General features: G+C 47.7%; 2 protein-coding genes across 2 annotated transcripts; both read left to right on the forward strand.

The window, feature by feature from the left end:
• The first annotated feature begins 2,694 nt into the window (after positions 1-2,694).
• Positions 2,695-4,007, forward strand: LOC142830553 (olfactory receptor 52M1-like). Its single transcript, XM_075936126.2, has 2 exons — positions 2,695-2,708; positions 2,942-4,007. The coding sequence occupies exons 1-2, from the start codon at positions 2,695-2,697 to the stop codon at positions 4,005-4,007; spliced, it is 1,080 nt and encodes a 359-aa protein (XP_075792241.2).
• A 7,574-nt stretch (positions 4,008-11,581) lies between these two features.
• On the forward strand, positions 11,582-12,421 carry LOC102450625 (olfactory receptor 52M1-like). Its single transcript, XM_006119759.4, has one exon. It carries the CDS (start codon positions 11,582-11,584, stop codon positions 12,419-12,421), a length of 840 nt encoding a protein of 279 aa, XP_006119821.4.
• The last annotated feature ends 3,180 nt before the right edge of the window (positions 12,422-15,601 follow it).

The raw sequence follows: 15,601 nt of genomic DNA on the forward strand, positions 1-15,601 counted from the left end.
AGATAAAATGGTGTCCTTGGCCTCTGTTTGTCAGAGGCTTTAAAGAGATGGCTGGAGACAAATTGCTTGATCGTTGTCTTTAGTCCACCGTCTCTGGGGCACTGGTGCTGGCCACTGTCGGCAGACAGGATACAGGGCTAGAAGGACCTTTGGTTTGACTCAGTAAGGCCATTCTTTTGTTCTTATGTTCTTATGTGTTTAACACGTCTAGTTCCCTGGACTAAATCACGTGCCTCAGTGCAATCAACGTTGATTGCAGCTGAGTGGTTTCTTTGATCAACCACGTGTGTGCTCTCCTTCAGGACAGAAATCAGGTTGATTTGACAAGACGGGGGCTCCAAAAGCCGTGTGGTTGCCTGGCATTAATTAGAATCCTAGAAATTCATTTTCAACTGATTCCATAACAACCTTTCCATTCTTTCCTAGCCTTGGGAAACGTTATTGAAAATTCCATTTGAATAGGCTTGATGTTTATCCCAGTATTGCCCCTTGCCATTTTTGTTTTGTCTTGGCTGTTTCCTGGCTGCCTACTCCTTGTTCCAAGCGGGCTGTGGGATTGATTTGTCCATTCGTGACTCCTGCTCAGAACTCTAAGTTCTCCTGCAGACGTGGTTTAATAGCCTGTTTGGATGCTGATGGGCAGGAAAATATTTCCTCACCTCATGTGCTAGCTCGGTCTCATACGGCTTCCTTCCCGTCGCAACACAAAGCTATGGATGGATCACATCTCGGCTTTCAGCAACATTTACAGCTTTTCTTTTTCTGGCTAAGAATCATCCTAAACTTCTCCTAGGATTTATTTTTTTCTTAATATAGTTCCTGGTCTCTTTGGTGTGACACATGGCTCTGCCAGGGATTTCCCCTGTTCTCTTTAACATCCCTTATGATAACATCCCCTCTCTATTGCTTGTTCTCAATATTTCCCTTTCTAATGTTACGTGTTGCTTTCCTGCTCCCCTCCCACTACTATTCACAACCTCCTATTTCCCACTGACCTGCCAAAGTTATTCACTTTGCTTCACTGAGGAATCATGAATTGGAGCCGTCTCAGGAATTCCCGTGAAGAAATCCCAGTGTCCATTCCCATTCTTCTGTCCAAATCAGAGGTGGGGATCTATGGCCCAGAGGCCAGATATGGCCCCTAGCTTGCCTGGATCTGGCCCCCGGGGCTCAGGACTTCTCCCCAGAGCCTTAGGGAGCCCGCATTGACACTCCAGCCTTCACTGCCTCCATCCCGAATGATTTCTCAATGGCCGGCAGTCTCTGACCCAAAGAAGGTTCCTCGCCCCGTTCTAAAGGTTTCCTCTCAATCTCTTTTACTCGTTCATTGGTGTAGCATTGGGAAACCAGCATTTCTGGAGCACCATCTATTGCAAAGGGGGGCCAATGGAAGGATTTGGCAAGTGGCCAAAGGCCACACTCTTCCATGATATGAAAGGACGAGCTGTGGGGGTCTGGGATGGGGGTTGGGTGCAGAAGGGAGCTTGGGGTAAGGGAGGGAGTTTGATTTCAGGAGGCAGTTGTAACCTGGGGCACTGGACTGAGGTACAGAGGGTTGGATTGTGACCTAGGACAGGGAATTGAGGTACAGGAGGGGGTGCAGGGATTTGACATGTGAGCTAGGGCAGGAGAAGTCTGTATTCCGGGACAGGGGTTGGGGAGCCGGATCTGGGAGGGGATATGGGTACAGGAGGGCGGGACAGAGCATTTGGGTATGTGGAGTAGGGGGGAGTAGTTGGGGCTGAGGGTTGGGGAAGGGAGGGATTAGGGTGCAGGAGGTAGAGTCTCGCCAGGAGACTTATCTGCCAGCAGCCCGTTCCAGACTCAGCTTCCCTGCCTGCCCCGCCCCTGCACTGGCTGCCACCATCTGCTGTAGAGCCCCTTCTGCTTCCTGGCTGCCTGTTATTGAAACACAAGCTTCCATTGGCCAGATTGTAGCCAGAATCTGGCCAGTGGGAATGTGCTGAGGATGGGAGCAGCCCCAAACATTTCCCCCACTGCCTCCGGGCTCACAGTTTTGAAAGAAATCCTGCCCTGCAGCCGTGTGTATAAGGGGTGTGCGAGTGGGACAAGGTAAGCGGGGAGCCTGCCTTGGGCTCTCTGTAGCATTTCCTGGCTGTATCTGCTGGGTTAGCTGGCTGGATCTAGACCATTGGCCATTGTTTTTCGAGGCATGGTCCACAGATATTGCATGGGGAGAGAACATTTCTTTCTTTTTCCATTTGAATGGTGTACGTTACATTATTGTCATCTCCTCTATCGTGTACATGTCCATTATACCTTCTTTAAACTCAACAGTGCCAGCGTTTTCAGGCTGTTCCTCTTTGGCAACCACCCCGACTCTCAGAGCCCGTCTCAGACACCCCTTTCTATCTGCTACACCCCATATAGAGAGACTACATTACCAAACCTATGTATGGCCAGAGCCTGTTAGTCTCCATCCCCTTCACTAGGCAGCCAAGGGGTCCCTTGGTTTTGACCACTGTGGTGATAGAGCAGGTGGGTCCATGGAGCTGCTGTCAATAACGTCAATCCTTCTCTTTGAGGTGGGATCTAGCTGCGATGTTTCCCTTGGCACATGTCTTGGTAAAGATCTTTTGATTATTTTACACTCTCCAATGCTGAGTATGTCAGTTGATGGGGGACTGTCTACAGCAGGGGCTCCGCAGTTTGGGTTCATTGCATTGAGGGACAATGAATGAGAACCAGTAGGAAAACACTAGTTTTCTGTTGGTGCTCACGAGGAAGCTGGAATTAGTGACACATGGAGCTCCAGAAAATATGATCTGGACCTAAGTAAGTTTAGCTGGTCATAACTCCTTCGTTTGATTACCAAAAAAGTCAATTTCAGTGAATAAGGAGCGACCAATCTACTTCCCCAATGAGAACATTTTCCCACAGTGTATTGAGTGTCTCATACTGACATTGTGTCTCCATCCAGGTATTTGCATTACAACCATCACGTGGGACATTGGGCACATACCAGATGTGAGAGGAATATAGGGTACTTGAAGGAGACTCCATTCTGCTTCAGCGTTGGAAGACAGCTCTCGGACTCCATGTCAGATTTTAACACAACCGACTTCACCAACCCCTCCACCTTCATCCTTCTGGGTGTCGCTGGCCTGGAGGGAGCCCATGGCTGGATCTCCATCCCCTTCTGCATCATGTACATTGTAGCCATCTTCGGGAACATCACCATTCTCTACATTGTTAACAGGGAGTCGAGCCTCCATGAGCCCATGTACTATTTCCTCTGCATGCTGGCTGTCTCTGACCTGGCCCTGTCCACGTCCATTGTGCCCAAAACACTGAGCATCTTCTGGTTCAATTCTAGAGAGATCGATTTTGCTTCTTGCTTCACCCAGATGTACCTTGTTCACTGCTTTTTAGTGATAGAGTCTGGGATTTTCGCGGCCATGGCTTTTGATCGCTACGTGGCCATCTGTAATCCCTTGAGACATTCCACCATCCTGACAAATTCCGTTGTAGCCAAGATTTGCCTGGCTGTGGTGCTGCGCGGCTTCATGTTGATACTTCCCATTCCCATCATGGGGAGTCGGTGGCCATACTGCAAAACCAACATAGTCCCCCACACGTACTGCAAGCACTTTTCTGTGGTGTCCCTGGCCTGTGCCGACAATAGCCCCACCAGTTACTACAGTGTCTGTGTGACATTTTTTGTGCACAGTGTGGATGGGTTTTTAATCGCTGTATCCTACACGCAGATCCTCAGGGTCATCTTTCGACTGCCCACAAAGGATGCTCGGCTTAAGGCATTTGGGACATGTGGGACTCATCTCTGCGCCCTCTCAACCTTGTACATCCCAGATCTCTCTGTCTCCCTCATGCAGAGGATTGATTCTAATGTGTCCCTGCCTGTGCTCATCCTCATGGCCAATGTGAAACTCCTGGTGCCCCCCACACTACACCCCATCTTCTATGGGTTGATGACAAAGCAAATCCGGGATAGGCTGTTGTTGATAGTTACTCAGAAAAGGGTCTAATGTTCAAGCCCATGGCTCAGACTGTCCGACTCACCTCTGTTCTGAGCTGACTGGTGACATGACGCTGAGCCCTTTTTCCTCAATCGTTTCCTGGACAGTCAGACAAATCCTGAGTTCTTTTATGACCTGACGTTACAGGGTCAGCGTGAGAAACTGGGGGATCAGTCTAGGTACAAGTCATTGAGTTGCCTCCTTTCGTATTAATTGAAATTGTAACTCACCCTTTGGTAAAGGGTTTCCACAGGCTGGCTGTGAAGAAATATGTCATTCTTTGTGTTTGAAATCATCTGGCTATTGATTGGGTGACCTCCATTGTGGTATAGGAAGGAATAAATAATATTTCCTTGTTTCATTCTTACACATCTCTCCTGACTTCATAGACCTTCTCATATCCTCTCTGTCATCTCTTTTCCAAGGGGAAATGACACAGTCCACTTGGCCCGATCTAATAGGGCGAGAGGATAATCGTCACCTTATTAGGAAACAAAAGGATGATTCAGAAGGAAAAGGATAGGGTGGGTACCCAGAGGAGGGGAGGGATAAAAGATGCTGTAACCATAACTCAGGGCTCACTTCATTGGTCATGAATGGAAGGGGAATGAGTGGTCTGGATGCTGTAACCAAATAAATCACCTCTCACTATTTTACCAGGCTTCATCCATCATTTGGTCCTGCAGCAACAAATTTTAAAAGGGCATACCGAAAATGTCTTCTTATACCCAAAACTTATCTAATAATATTCCTTTTGGATCTCCACATTAACAGAAAGCAGTCCTAGAAGAACCCATTCGTTTTCACCGTTAACCTCTAGCAAGCTGTACATACACATAGACAACTACAGTTCCTATCTTCTTCCAGTTAATGATATAGGTCTACATTTCAAAGCCCTATCCTCTCAAGCATGAAATTGCCATCCTTATCAGTTAGGGTTCATCTCAACTGCAGGGGTATTTTTTGGAAAAAAAGGGCATTTTCCCCCCCAAATCTTCCCTTACATCCACACTGCTATAGCATTCTTTCAAAACAAAATTGAAAGACCGCAGGGATTTTTCTGACATTGGTAAACCTCATTCTACAAGGAAGAGCACCTTTTCCAAAAGAGCTCTATTGGGGTATGTCTACACTACCCTCCTAGTTCGAACTAGGAGGGTAATGTAGGCATACCGCACTTGCAAATGAAGCCCAGGATTTGAATTTCCCGGGCTTCATTTGCAAAAGCGGGGAGCCGCCATTTTTAAAACCCTGCTGGTTCGAACCCCGTGCAGCGTGGCTACATGGGGCACGAACTAGGTAGTTCGAACTAGGCTTCCTAGTTCGAACTACCGTTACTACTCATTTCACGAGGAGTAACGGTAGTTCGAACTAGGAAGCCTAGTTTGAACTACCTAGTTCGTGCCCCGTGTAGCCGCGCTGCACGGGGTTTGAACCAGCGGGGTTTTAAAAATGGCGACTCCCCACTTATGCAAATGAAGCCCAGGAAATTCAAATCCCGGGCTTCATTTGCAAGTGCGTTATGCCTACATTACCCCGCTAGTTCGAACTAGTGGGGTAGTGTAGACATACCCTTGGAAAAAGGTATGTGTGGACAGGAAAAGGGAGTTTTTTCAAAATAAGAGGAGAGAGGAAAAAGCACAGGTGCCCTACTCCGCCCATAGTAATCACAGCTTAAATGCGAGATAGCATCCATTCTGTGTGACTGCTATCTTTCGGAAAAGCTGTCTGCTCTTTTGATGCACTTTGGCAATGTGGACACTCTCTTCTGGAAGAAGTTTTTTCAGAAGATCTCTTCAGAAAAAGCTTCTTTCCAAGGAAGCCTGTGGCCTAGACGTACCCTTGGTGACTTTTCTAATCATTGTTAAAGACTGAATCTGGGTCAATGAGTTTGCCAGTTGGTAACCCTCTCTGGTCATGTGTCTCACAACCTTTTTGCCAGGCCAGGATCTGTTGGCTTTAATGAACACATGCCCCAAAAGAGGGATACTGGAAAGAGAGTGCGGCTCCAGGGTGCAGCTCTGGGAAGGATGAGTTGGAGCAACTGAAGAGTGCGCAGGAGCTGAGCTGAAACTAGTCTGAGGTTCTTGGTGCTTGGCGCACAAATCTCCACCCCCAGAAGAAAGCCAAGTGTTGTTCAGTGTGGGTGGCCCACTCACAACTGTCAGGTGAGTTTCCAGCCACAAGAGGTTGAGCAAGGCTGTGAGATCGCACCTGGAGAGCTACATAGACGTTGGAAAACTGCGATTGGCTGGGGAATGAGACAGGGTCGGGAGATGCCAACGAAACGTTCTTCTCACCCACATGTGTCTCCTCTGCTCTGTGTGTTTCTGACAACTCTCTGTCACACTGTACTGCTGTGATAAGCTGCCAAGCATTCCAGCAGACACCGTTACCGGTCTCTCTAAGGGAGACCTCCCATTGTGGTTACACGTGGGATCTCTGACCACTCCCTGAATGGGAAGGTCCCAGCTAGGACAACCCTCAATTCTTGAGACAGACCCTCCCTCTGGAGTAAAAACCCAAAATTGTTACTAGCTTGTGCTACACAGAGACCTTGTACAGTGTAAACTCTGAAATGTGTCCCCGCCCTCAACGTGGAGAGGAATATGCAACATCCAAATCACTGCTTTACACAGAGCAAAATAAACTTTATTTATTTTAAAAGATCAGGGAACGTAGACCACAGCAAGAGAGACCTCTACAGTAGGGGCTGGGACCAGCTGGCTCTTAGCTCAGAGGGTAGAGGCTCTTATATTCCACTTCAGAGCTCCCACATTCAAATCAACCCAGTGTTAGTTCCACCTACTCCTTGTTCCAAGTGGGCTGTGGGATTGATTTGTCCATTCGTGACGCCTGTTGTGAACTCAAAGTTCTCCTGCAGACGTGGTTTAATAGCCCCTTTGGATGCTGATGGACAGAAAAATTTTGCCTCACTTCACGTGCTAGCATAACCACCAGACAGATTTGAACTTGGGACCTCTGAAGCCAAGTATAGGAGCCTCTACCCTCTGAGCTAAAACAAAGCTGCCTCCCAGCCAATGCTGTAGAGGTCTCTTGCTTTTAACTGTTGCTGTGGTCTAGCTACCACTTGCATTGCTCAGTAAGCACACTAGCTGTTAACTAAGTAGTTAACTAACTAGTGGGTTACACTAGCTGTGTCTCATACTGCTTCATTACCCTCGCAACACAAAGCCATGGCTTGATCACATCTAGTTTTTCAGTAACATTTACAACTTTTCTTTCTCTGGTTAAGGATCATCCTAAACTTCTCCTAGGATTTGTTTTCTACTTAAGAAAATAAGAACGGCTGTACTGGGTCAGACCAAAGGTCCATCCAGCCCAGTATCCTGTCTGCCAACAGTGGCCAGCACCAGGTGCCCTAGAGAGGGTGGACTGAAGACAATGATCAAGCAATTTGTCTCCAGCCATCCCTCTCCAGTCTCTGACAAACAGAGGACAGGGACACCAAGGTTCAGAAGGGGAGTCGAGTGAGTCTGTAACAATCAACAAATAGTCTTGCAGCACCTTAAAAACTAACAAACTATGTAGATGGGATCATGAACTTTTGTGGGCAAAACGCACTTCTTCAGAAGACTGAAATTAGGTCGGCTTAAGTAAAGCCTGTTTCTCCAGTTACCCTCAACAGCCAGTCCATTTGTAAATTGCGTTCCCCCTCACTTCTTTGGTCTTACTATGTATGTGGCACAAAATTCCATGGGCCAATGAGAGATTAGGCCATCTCTTGTCTTTTCTCCATGTTATATGATCTGGCTTCCCACGTAACAGAAGAATGTTCCCTTGTTGGTGTGTGGTGAGACACAGGGACTATAAAAGCTGGATTTTGTTTTCATTATTGATCGATTCACGGGTTTGAAGGTGAAAAGGAGCCATTTGATCATCCAATCAGATGACCTGCAGAACACCCACCATTGATTTTTGGCAGATACCCCAGTAATGAGCTCTATGACCAGACATGGTACTTTATCCGAGGCCTACCCAGTGTGACCCAGAGCTCTCCTGTCCCCGCCTGTGACCTTCCTACCAGGCTCCTGTTAAGTCAACCCCACTGGAAACAGACCTTGCTTGCTGACAGATCAGCAAATGGGGCTGAGTCTGTTTTACACTTGCTTATGGTGGTTGTGTAGTGTTCGTGTTAAAACTAATAAAAGAAATTTCTTCTTCATTTAAAACTAATAAAAGAAAAAGAAAGTTCTTCTTCACACAGCGTGTAGTCAATGTGTGGAAGTCCTTGCCATAGGAGGCTGTGAAGGCTAGGACTATAAGAACATGAGAACATAAGAACGGCCGTACTGGGTCAGACCAAAGGTCCATCTAGCCCAGTATCCTATCTTCCGACAGTGGCCAGCACCAGGTACCCCAGAGAGGGTTGACCGAAGACAATGATCAAGTGATTTGTCTCCTGCCATCCCTCTCCAGCCTCTGACAAACAGAGGCCAAGGACACCATTTTATCCCCTGGCTAATAGCCTTTTATGGACCTAACCTCCATGAATTTATCCAGCTTCTCTTTAAACTCTATTATAGTTCCAGCCTTCACAGCCTCCTCTGGCAAGGAGTTCCACAGGTTGACTACACGCTGTGTGAAGAAGAACTTTCTTTTATTAGTTTTAAACCTGCTCCCCATTAATTTCATTTGGTGTCCTCTAGTTCTTCTATTATGGGAACTAATAAATAACTTTTCTTTATCTGCCTCTCCACACCACTCATGATTTTATAGACCTCTATCATATCCCCCCTCGGTCTCCTCTTTTCTAAACTGAACAGTCCCAGTTGCTTTAACCTCTCCTCATATGGGACCCGTTCCAAACCCCTAATCATTTTAGTTGCCCTTTTCTGAACCCTTTCCAAGGCCAAAATATCTTTTTTGAGGTGAGGAGACCACATCTGTACACAGTATTCAAGATGTGGGCGTACCATAGTTTTATACAGGGGCAGTAAGATATTCTGGGTCTTATTTTCTATCCCTTTCTTAATAATTCCTAGCATCCTATTTGCCTTTTTGACCACCGCTGCACACTGTGTGGAAGTTTTCAGAGAACTGTCCATGATAACTCCAAGATCTCTTTCCTGATTTGTCACAGCCAGATTAGCCCCCATCATACTGTACGTATAGTTGGGCTTATTTTTCCCGATGTGCATTACTTTACACTTATCCACATTAAATTTCATTTGCCAAATTTCATTTGCCAATCACTCAGTTTGGTGGGATCTTTTTGGAGTCCCTCACAGTCTGCTTCTGTCTTGACTATCCTAAACAGTTTGGTATAGTTCCTAGCCCGCTTGGTGTGACACATGGCTCTGGCCAACGGTTTTTCCCAGTTGTCTTTAACGTCCCTTATCATAACATCCCGTTTCTATTGCTTTCTATCAATATTTCCCTTTCCTCTGTTACGTGTTGCTTTCCTACTCCCCAACCTCTACCATTTGGTGCCTTCCATTTCCCACTGACCTGCATTTTAAGCCAAATTTATTCACTTTGCTTCACTGAGGAATTGTGAATTGGAGCCGTCTCAGGAATTCCCGAGAAGAAATCCCAGTGTTCATTCCCATTCTTCTCTCTCAATCAGGGGTGGGGGACCTAAGGCCCAGACGCCAGATGTGGTCCCCAGCTTGGCTGGATCTGGCCCCCGGGGCTCATGGCTTCTCCCCACAGCCTTGGTGAACCCGCACTGTCTCTCCAGCCTTCACTGCCTCCACCCTGAATGATTTTTCTCTTGGCCAGCAACCCCCGACCGAAAGAAGGTTCCTCACCCCCGGTCTAAAGGTTTCCTCTCGATCTCTCTTACTCACCCATTGGTGCAGCGTTGGGAAGGCAGCATTTCTAGAGCACCGTCTACTGCACAGGGGGCCACTCCAATGATTTGGGAAGTGGCCAAGGGCTGCACTCTTCCATGGTATGAATGGAGGAAGTGTGGGGGTCTGGATGGGAGGTGGGTGCAGAAGAGAGCTTGAGGTAAGGGATGGAGTTTGATTGCAGGAGGCATTTGTAACCTGGGGCACTGGACTGAGGTGCAGGGGGTTGGCTTGTGAGCTAGGACAGGGAATTGGGGAACAGGAGGGGATGCAGGGATTTGGGTTGTGAGTTAGGGCAGGAGGAACCAATAATCTGGGACAGGGGTTGGGGATCCAGATCTGGGAGGGGATGTGGGTCCAGGAGTGCGGGACAGAGCATTTGCGTATGTGGAGTAGGGGGCAGTAGTGGGGGCCAGAGGGCTGGAGAAGGGAGGGGCTGGGGTGCCAGAGGCAGGGTCTGTCCTGGAGACTTATCAGCCAGCAGCCTGTTCTGGAATCATCCTCCCTGCCTGCCCCTCCCCCTCACTGGCTGCAGCCCTGTGCTCTGGAGCCCCTTGTGCTTCTTGGCTGCCTGTTATTGAAACAGGAGCTCCCATTGGACAGTTTGTGGCCAGGAACCGGCCAACAGGAATGTGCTGGGGGTGGGAGCAGCCCCAAAGGTTTCCCATACCCCCTCCGGACTCACCATTTTGAAAGAAAACCCGCCCTGCAGCCATGGATTTGCTCAGTTATCTGGCTGGATCCGGACCATTGGCCATATTTTGCTCAGGCCAGGTCCACAGATATTGCATGGGGGAGGGGGAGCATTTCTCTCTTTGTCCATTTGAATGGTGTAAGTTACGTTATTGTTGTTTCCTCTATCATGTCCATGTCCATTATATCTTCCTTAAACTCAACAGTGCCAGTGTTTTCAGGCTGATCCTCTTTGGCAACCACGCCAACTCTCATAGCCCGTCTCAGACACCCCTTTCTATCTGCTACACCCCCTACAGAGAGACTAGATCACCAAACCCGCGTATGCCCAGAGCGTCTTATTCTCCATCCCATTCACTAGTCATCCAAGGGGTCCTTTGGCTTTGACTACTGCAGCGATAGAGCAGGTGAGTCCATTGAGCTGCTGTCAATGACGTCAGCCCTTCCCTTTGAGGTGGGCTCTAGCTGGGATGTTTCCCTTGGACATGACTTGGTAAAGTTGTTTTGATTATTTTCCACTCTCTAGTGCTGAGCATGTGAGTTATTGGGGGACTCTCCACAGCACGGGCTCCGCAGTCTGGGTTTATTGCATTGAGGAACCACGAATGAAAGCCACTAGCCAAATCTTTGCTACTTGATGGTGCTTCCAAGGGAGCTGGAGTTACTGACACATGGAGCTCCAAAAAATATAGTCTGGGCCTTAGTAAATTTGGCTGGTCCTGATTCCTTTGTTTGAATAACAAGAACGTCAGTTTCAGTGAGTGAGGAGCGACCAACCTGCTTCCCCAAAGAGGACATTTGCCCGTAGTGCATGGAGTGTCTAATATTGACATTGTGTCTCCATCCAGGTACTTGTATTGCAACCATCACCTGGGACACTGGGCACATACCGGAAGTGAGGGGAATAAAAGGTACTTGTAGGAGACTCCATTCTGCTTCAGTGTTGGAAGTCAGCTCCTGGATTACATGTCAGATTCTAACACAACCGACGTCACCAACCCCTCCATCTTCATCCTGCTGGGCGTCGCTGGCCTGGAGGCAGCCCATGGCTGGATCTCCATCCCCTTCTGTCTCATGTACATTGTCGCCATTTTGGGGAACATTGCCATCCTGTTCATCGTGAAGAGTGAGCCAAGACTCCATGAGCCCATGTACTATTTCCTCTGCATGCTGGCTGTCTCCGACCTGGTCCTATCCACGTCCATTGTGCCCAAAACACTGAGCATCTTCTGGTTCAATTCTAGAGAGATCGATTTTGGTTCTTGCTTCACCCAGATGTACCTTGTTCACTGCTTTTTAGTGATAGAGTCTGGGATGTTCACAGCCATGGCTTTTGATCGCTACGTGGCCATCTGTGATCCCCTGAGACATTCTACAATCCTGACAAATTCCATTGTAGCTAAGATCGGCTTGTCTGTGGTGCTGCGCGGCTTCATGATGATACTTCCCATTCCCATCATGGGGAGTCGGTGGCCATACTGCAAAACCAACATCGTCCCCCACACGTACTGCAAGCACTTTTCTGTGGTGTCCCTGGCCTGTGCCGACATCCGCCCCAGTAATTACTACAGTGTCTGTGTGACATTCTTTGTGCCCAGTGTGGATGGGTTTTTAATAGCCGTGTCCTACATCCAGATCCTCAGGGCCATCTTCCGACTGCCCACAAAGGATGCTCGGCTTAAGGCATTTGGGACCTGTGGGACTCATCTCTGTGCCCTCTCAACCTTGTACATCCCAGATCTCTCTGTTTCCCTCATGCAGAGGATTGATTCTAATGTGTCCCTGCCTGTGCTTATCCTCATGGCCAATGTGAAACTCCTGGTGCCCCCCCTGCTACACCCCATCATCTATGGGATGAGGACAAAGCAAATCCGGGACAGACTGTTGTGGATAGTTACTCAGAAAAGGGCCTAATGTTCACTTCTGGTGCTCAGATTATCTGACTTGCCTCCTTGCTGAGCTGACTAGTGATATGATGCTGAGCCCTCTTTCCTGAATTGGTTCCTGGACAGTCAGACAAATCCTGAGTCCTTTCATGACCTGACGTTACAGGGTCAGCGTGAGAAACTGGGGGATCAGTCTCGTTACAAGTCATAGAGTTGCCTCCTTTCATATTGCTTGAAATTGTACCACAGCCTTTGGTAAAGCGTTTCCACAGGCTGACTGTGAAGAAATATGTCATGCTGTACTTTTGAAATCCTCTGCCTATTGATTAGGTGACCCCCAGTTGTGTGATAGGAAGGAATAAATAATAATTCTTTGTTTCATTTTTACACAACCTCCAGGACTTCATATCCTCCAGGACTACACAACCTCCAGGACTTCAACCTCCACCACATATCCTCCTAGTTATCTCTTTTCCAAGTGGAAATGACACAATCTTTTAATCTCACCTTCTGTAGGTTCTGTTCCATACCCCTAATTCTTTTCATTTCACTTTTCACTAACATTTCCAATTCTACCATGCATATTCTTTGAGATGGGGCTACGACATCACCATACATTGGTCCATACTGTGACACACTAAGGAAAGCTGGCTCCAATAATTTGGTGGAGGTAAAATGTGCCGGGAGCTGAGTGAATGGCTTTCTATTTCCACAACTTAGCCTTTTTTATATCCACCAAGTCATCTCTTTTTCAGTCTCAATAGACCCAGTCTTTTTACTGTCTCCTTCTATAGAATCATAGAGCATGGAAGAGACCTGAGGAGGTCATCAAGTGCAGCCCCCTGCCCAAGGCAGGACCAATCCCAGGTAAATCAACCCAGCCAGGGCGTTGTCAAGCCAAGACTTTAAAAACTCTATTTACGGAGATTCCACCACCTCTCCAGGGAACCGATTCCAGTACTTCCCCACCCTCCTTAGGAAATAGTTTGACCTAATATCCAGCCTAGACCTCCCCCACTGTAACTTGAAACCATTGCTCCTTGTTCTGCCATCTGTCACCACTGAGAATAGCCTCTGTCCTTCCACTTTGGAACCTCCCTTCAGGAAGCTGAAGGCTGCTATGAAGTCTCCCCTCAATCTTCTCTTCTGTAGACTAAATTATCTCTGTATAAATCTATATTGTGCCCACATATTGCACGCAGACCGGGTCACCACATCTTAAAAAAAAAGTAGAGATGACAAGGGACAGAAAAGAGAAACCAAAAATATGAGGGGACTGTAACAGATGGCTTCAGATGAGATATTATTAAACCTTGGACTTTTCAGCTTAGGAAAGTGAAGACTACTGGGAGTATGAAAGATATCTAGGAAATAATAATGGGTAGGGATCACTGAACTGCGGTGAGCCCCGCTCACCAGCCACGCTGTCCGGCGATGTGCTCACGAGCAGATCGTTCTGTACGTGCGCAGATCGTCCGAACCCGGCTCTTCCGGGTTACAATCTACTCGCCTGTGGATGTCAAAGGGGGCCGGACTCAATGCCTCCTGAAGTCTCTGTCCACCCTGTGATTCTATGGTTCTATATGCTTTGGAATTAAATATGTGTAATTGTATTTTTTGTTGGTTATCTGTTAATTTTGACACCTCACTCTCCACACCTTTTTCCAGGCTATTCATGAAGATGTTGAATTTTACTTGTCTAATAACAGACCCCATGGTGGACAACAGTATTAACCCTGCTCCATTATCACCATTCACAGGACAGGGAGTGGCCTTGTTCATGGTTCTTCACTCTGCACACAAGGGGACTTCTGGAATCATAGAATCATGAACCAAACTGGGGGAAGTCTGGAACACAGCCTCAAAAGCAAACAAAGAAACAAACAAACAAAGTGCACCTTGTCCCATAGGTAGCGGCTGCCTGATCTTTTAAAATTGATCAAATGTATTTTGCTCTATGTAAACCAGTGATTTGGATGTTGCATATTCCCCACCACATTGAGGGAGGGAACACATTTTACACTGAACAAGGTCTCTGTGCAGAACAAGATGATAACAATTTGGGTTTTTACTCCAGAGGAGCATTCCCAATCAGGGGGTGATCAGAGATCCTGTGTGTAACCACAATTGGGAGTATCGCTTAACTGACTGTTGTGCCGGAGCGCTTGGCAGCTTATCACAGCAGGACACTGTGAGAGAGAGCAGTCAGAAAACCACAGAGCACAGGAGGCACATTTGGTTGCAAAGAATGTCTTGTGAGCATCTCCCAACCCTCCCCGGCCACTCACAGTTCTCCAGCGTCTAAAGAGCTCTCCAGGTATGATGTCACAGCCTTACTCAACCTCCTGTGGCTGGAAACCCACCTGGCAGGTGTGTGTGGGTCTCCCACACTGAACAACATCCAGGGCCTCTGTCTATGAGTGGGAGACCCATGCGCCAGGCACCAAGAACCTCAGACTAGTTTCAGCTCAGCTCCTGAGCACTTGTCAGTTGCTTTAGCTCCCCTTTTCCAGAACTGCCCCCTGGGGCCATGTCACGTTACTGAATTTGAGGGAAGCAGCCAGATCACTGCTGCACCCATAGGTGGGCTGTTGGCCCCAAAAATGGTATAAAAGGGGGCCATGTGGGGCGTTGAATAGAAACTTACTGTCTGCTAATCCTATCTTCGCTAGTCATGTGATTGTATAATGTCTGTGTGTGTAGTTAGGAATCTGTAATCTGTGTGGATACTGAATATTTCTCTGCATGTGGTTGAGCATTGGGCAGAGTCCGGCCTATGGACATTCTAATCAGCGAGGCCCTGTGGGACAATGGCTCTCAATGGGCCAAGGACACACCTAAAGCATGAGTGGTGACTCATACCTAAGGGCTACCAGCAGGGAACACAGGGATAGGCCATGGGCCAGGTGACCTGCTGTAGCCAAGAAGAGAGCAGGAAGGAAGGATAAATAGGCCATGTGGTCGACTCCATCTCGGTACTCAGCTCAGCACTTCATCTCAGAGGTAGCAATGCAGGGATCAAAGAGCTGGAATTAGATCCAGATTTATGTTGGAATGAGTACAGGCAGTCCCCGGGTTACGTACAAGCTAGGGTCTGTAGGTTTGTTCTTAAGTTGAATTTGTCTGTAAGTCGGAACTGGTACATATTGTAGGGGAAAGCTCTAGCCAAACATTTCTCCAGACCTCAGTTTTATTCTCCCACACCTCA

The sequence above is a fragment of the Pelodiscus sinensis genome, chromosome 1 (genome assembly GCF_052426305.1).
Source record: "Pelodiscus sinensis isolate ZL-2025 chromosome 1, ASM5242630v1, whole genome shotgun sequence".
Classification (NCBI taxonomy): Eukaryota; Metazoa; Chordata; order Testudines; family Trionychidae; genus Pelodiscus; species Pelodiscus sinensis.